General features: G+C 41.9%; 1 protein-coding gene across 1 annotated transcript in view; it reads left to right on the forward strand.

The window, feature by feature from the left end:
* Nucleotides 1–2263: 2263 nt before the first annotated feature.
* Nucleotides 2264–5278, forward strand: part of SLC2A9 (solute carrier family 2 (facilitated glucose transporter), member 9) — a gene marked incomplete at its 5' end in the record, with an annotated part of 56273 nt that continues 53258 nt past the window's right edge. The window contains one exon of the mRNA XM_009083624.1: nucleotides 2264–2362. Within this exon, the coding sequence (XP_009081872.1) occupies nucleotides 2264–2362 (99 nt within the window). The remainder of the gene's footprint in view (nucleotides 2363–5278) is intronic.

The following is a 5278-nucleotide window of genomic DNA, read 5'->3' on the forward strand; positions in this document are numbered from 1 at the left end:
GATCTTTGACCAGTGGTATGTATATGCAGTTTGCCACAGTGGGAATTTTTGTTCAGGTACATTAATCAGCATGTGCTAACCAGATCTCTCCTTCATCAGGCCTGGAATTAGCACAAATTTATCCCTTTTGTGCTTATCTTAAAATGGTGGCTAGCGTGTCTTAGAGCAAATCCCTTTTGTGGCCTTAACAGTGTTTGGACAGGCAAGGTATTCTTTAATTCCTTACAATGACATGTGCATATAATTTGCCCATGCTGAAAGGTTTAAGCATTCATTGGTGTTTTCTAAATACTAGGTTATATGTTTGTGTCAAGCCACAGTGTTCCAAATCATTTTGCTTGCAGGATTTTTCTGGAGGGTCTGAGGTTGTTGGAGTAGAACTGTTTAGCAATATTGCATTAGGATTACTGCATTACACTTGTGAACTCACACATCTTTTGTGAACCCTTTTAGAGCAGCCTGGTAGACAACCAGGAATATTCTCCCCAGCATCATTCATTCAGAGTACTGGCAATTTCTCCTGAAGTGTAGGAATGCTTGTGCATAGCAGAGAAATAATAAACACCTACTATGAAGGATTATCACCTAAAGATAAATAAAGCCATATGCCAAAAGTTTCTACATTTTGTTACCAAAATAATGGTGCAAAGTTCTATGTGTGTGTAGCAGGTTGGATTTAATGAGCTGGCTAATAATAAGAAATTGTATTTGGCTCTGTAGTGATCCCAATGAAATTTATTTCTTACACAAGGCTGTTCACCCCCTGCACACTTCCCTCTGACAGGCTGGTTAATGAACTGTGTAATCTCTTAAAAAGTTGCCACATCATATGTAAGAAGTTAAAAACAATCAGCTGTCCTGCAGGGTGCATACTGAGTCCTCAGAAGTGGCAGGTACAAGCTGGCAAACCTCATATGTACAACATATACATGGCTGTATGCTGTGGTCCCTGGCACCTGGGGATCTCATCCCTTCTTGACAGGTCACAGTGAGCCTGCAGTGACAGTGTGGAACGTGACCTCTGTCACAAGATAATAGCCATGGTGTGTTTGCTTGCCCTACTGTGCCCTCGAGGCTGGTGGAGCCCGTCCCAGTCCTCTGTCATTGCTGCTATGCCATGTGCTAGCTACACAAACCTGGTTCATGTTCCAGATCTTTGTTTTCTAAAAAGAATATGTAACTTTCTGCAGTTGACAGAATGCATTGATTCATTAACCTGTTGTGAGTGATATAGCTGAAGCTGAGGTTCCTAGGTCTGCTTAAGGATGTCTTTGTCCTTTTGAAAGGATTGAGGTTTCAGTGAATGATGAGGCTGGGCATAAGTGGCAGGGAGCTGTTCCTGAAACTCTAGGTTCTTGTCACAGTTGTTTTTGTAACTGAAATCACGTTAAAAAGCCAATCCATTTTAACATATTCAGAGTTGTCTTCCATGAGCTACAAAAAGACTTCACAACTGACCAGGCACCAAAACACTAACTTTAATATCTCTTGGGAATGGCTAGCAGTGGTTTCTTCTGCCACTGCCTGTAATCCAGCAGGAGAACTGAGTGGCAGAAAGTAATATTGGGAAAGTGGAAAAGACCTTGAATTAAAAAATGTCTCAAGTCAGAGCAGTTCTACCTTTCATTCAAGAAAAATGAAGAAATTGTTTGCAGAGGTGGGTTAAAAACAGGCTGAGGAGGATGGAGGAGACCTGAGGAGGGAGAGGCACAGGTCTGTTGTTGGGACAATAGGCAAATGCATCTCCATTGGGAAGTGTGTGTGGCAGCAAGGACACTTGCATTTGGGTCACAAAACCTAGTTTGTCACAATTTTTCTAATCCTTATGGGAGTGGGGGACACACTATCTCATGAGTTCTCACCCAAGTCAGATCTAACCACAGACCTATTACATCACATATAAATCACTCCTTGCTGTGCTGTGCTGGTGGTACATAATCAACTATTTCCTTTCCTGAGACTCCATTTCCTCCACTTTTTGTGCAGGGGTTGATGGGATGCTTGCAGCAAAACTCTGTGAGACTGAAAAAGTTCAAACGTTCATTTATGTCTTGGTGCATGTTAACTGAGGTACAGGTTAACTGCTGTCACTTAGATTTACTGCTTCCCATACTGAGCGTGGGGAATTGTTTCTGGCCACTATTCTGCAGCAAGGACATCTGCCTGCAGGAGCCATGCAAGATAGCATAAGGGGTATTTAAAACCTGAGGTAGGTTAATATAAAGAATACTAACAATGGCTGCATCTTTTCTTTGCCTTTCAGAATTGGTCCGTGAGTCTTATAGCAGCCTCTTTAACTGGTGCTTTTGGGTCATCTTTTCTTTATGGTTACAACCTTTCGGTGGTGAATGCTCCTGCAGCGGTAAGTGACTGACAGAACTGGAATTCAGTATCAGTAGAGGGCAGCCTTGTCCAGCTCTGTGTGCTCCTCAGCATCCTGCCTTTATCATCCTCCTGATTAAAGAGTAGAAGAGGTTAAATCTCATATGGTAACTTTGCTGTGCCTGAAACCTTCCTGCTCTCTGTGAGGTTTTCACACGGATCTAGTAGCTGTCAGGAAGCTAAATGCTGGTTTTGAGGTGAGTGGGTGCACATGGTTTGCTTCTCATTCTCCCCAAGCTCAGACTATTACTAAATCTTCTTGCACACTTTAGTATTTTTAACATTCTGTCTTCCTGACTAGTGAGTATTTGGTAGCTGTATACATATATTCAGCAGCCTCTGTTCACATTGTTCAGTTCTAGAGAGCTGCACAACATTTCTTTCCCACTGTACTGATATTATAAGTAAAGCCTCTGTCTTCCTCTTAAATAATGGAACTCTTCTTCTGCATCTCGTGCCAATGCCTTTTTTGGTTCTGAGTTTGAAACCACTGTGTTGACCAACTCTTGGCTGCAACATATGGGCTGGATTTAATGAATAGAGTACTGTGAAATCAGTGTACAAAATTTGGGGTTATTTCATTAAAATATCAGTTATTTCAAATGGAGAACTGAACATTTTGGTTTTTTACTGACTGTCAAGAGATCCCCTTCATTCAGTCAAGCACAACAGTAAGCAATTCAGTGGAGTTGCAAGCAGCACTGTTTTGAAAAACTAGGTGCTAAATTTTTGGAATTAACTGTGGGAATTCCATTTCAAAATAGTTCCTTTCCAAAGCTAAGCTTTGTTTTTTTATGGAACTCTCTTAGTAAAATGTATGGCTAGGTTTCCACCTAAACAGGTTGGTCACATTAAAGTTGTATGTGATACTTATGTACATAGTGAAAGAAGCAGTTTCCAAAATAATTTTATTTCATTTATGCATTTTATTTGGTAAACCGATGACCCAAAGGACTAGGAAGAGAGTTAGGTTGTAGGAATTTTTAATTGTCCCTAGTGTAACTTCAGGCAATTTTCTTCAAGTTCTTGGTACTTTATATACCAATAACACAGGGTTGGATAAATTAGATGTTTGTTCTAGCATGACATGCCTAGGCATCACTTCACCTTGCAGCCATCAGAAGACAAACATGGCTTAGGAGAAATCAACAAGAAGCTGAAATTCTCTGAGTAATTGTATTGATTGTTGACATCCTTCCTGCATTGCCTCAGGGCTGTCAACACAGCCGTGAGACTGAGCTGATTTCTGAACTTTTAAACACTGTTTAAAAAATGGACTGTCCTGGTAGTCAGAGCTCTCCTGTCGCTTTCTGCATGAGTAAATGAAAGAAAGAATGATAGGGTGTGCTTGTTGGCAATACTCAGGTTTGAACTATGCAATAGATTACAGTGGTGACCAGAGCATGAGTGGGAAAGTGGAAGATGCAACCATGATAAATGCTCAATTTCAGTCATTGTGGATAGTAACACTTCCAGGATTGTCCATTTTTGCTTGAAATCTTTACTGTGGCTTTTGGCCTGAAGCTGGGCACCATGCTGATGGCTTTGATCATACGGTTACAGGCATGCATGAATTCTCCCTTTTTGCAGTAAGGTGTTTCAGTGGTGGTTGAGAACTTGTTGGTCTTTCTTACTCATGTTAAGCCATACATGAGGTAGGACTAAGGAGTATCCTACTGACAAGGAAGAGATAGCTCTGCAGTTCAAGAATAAAATACCATTCTGGCCTCTGTCACTCTCTCTAGCTCCAGGGTTAACCTATGTCATCCATTTGCTAGGACAGATCACCTTCCTGCCCCTGTTCCCAGAGCTGTAGTGACCAGGTTGGCTCAGCCCACAGCTATAGTGGGGAGCAGAGAGCCATACCAAAGCTGTGCTTCTTGCAGCACAAGAAAAGGAAGCTTTGCCCCATCTGTTTCCCCCTGTATGCCACTAAATCAGTCTGCTGCAAGGTGATCCTTTGGGAATACTGATGTGAGGTGACTGAAGAAAACCAAAGGGGAGCAGCTTGTAGCTGTAGTAAGAGGTTATATTGGGAGTGCAGTAATTCCTCAAAGTTGTAAGCTGAGTTGGTAAGATAAATAACTTGTTCTGGTGAAATGCAGCTTACAGCCTGCACTGTAGGATGTCCTTCTCCCTGCAGGATGCTGGGTATCTTCTGCCTCATACAACTCCTTTTGAAGCTAAAGCCTTCCAAGCTTGGAGAAGGACTGTAAGATACTTTGAGAAGTATTGCAAAAATGCTTCATAATAACTGTTGATTAAAGATGGACTGAACACATCAGCAGGATGACAGAGCTGGGGCAAGGAAGTTACTTTAAGACTGAAGCATTGAAGAACGGTTTGTAAATTCTTGTGTCCATTTCATTTTGGTGCCACAAGTTGTATCAGCTCATCAGAACACTGGGGAATACTCCTGTAGTTCTCACTGGTGAACTTTACTTCAGGTCATCTCGTAAGATAGTCAGTCCAACATCCTGGTTGTTGTAAGGGGGAAATAAACTGCACCAACTCTGCCCAGAGCTGAGATCACTTCCCATTCAGTTCCCTGTTTTTCTATGGGAAAGAGCAGTGGTCCATCACAGGTATGACTCCCAAGAAACCCAGAATTAGAAGCCTCCATGGGCTTGTTCAAAGAGTTAGCAGAATTTATTAAAAACATATGGGAGCATTTGGCACACAAAAGATTTAATTTAATCCAAGTTGGAGCTGTCTTTTTCTGAGCTGCATTTCTGCAGTTCATTTCATGGATGGATTGTGGGCAAGGCCTGTGGAACAATGATGTACTTTGTGCTCTGTGCAGGAAGCTTTCTGCTTTGCAGCCCTTGTCCTCTTCCTGCAGGAGACTGTGGCTTTGCATTCCTATTCCTGTTCCTATTGCCTGCTGTGTCAGCTG

Source organism: Acanthisitta chloris, unplaced genomic scaffold (genome assembly GCF_000695815.1).
Source record: "Acanthisitta chloris isolate BGI_N310 unplaced genomic scaffold, ASM69581v1 scaffold14000, whole genome shotgun sequence".
Lineage (NCBI taxonomy): Eukaryota > Metazoa > Chordata > Aves > Passeriformes > Acanthisittidae > Acanthisitta > Acanthisitta chloris.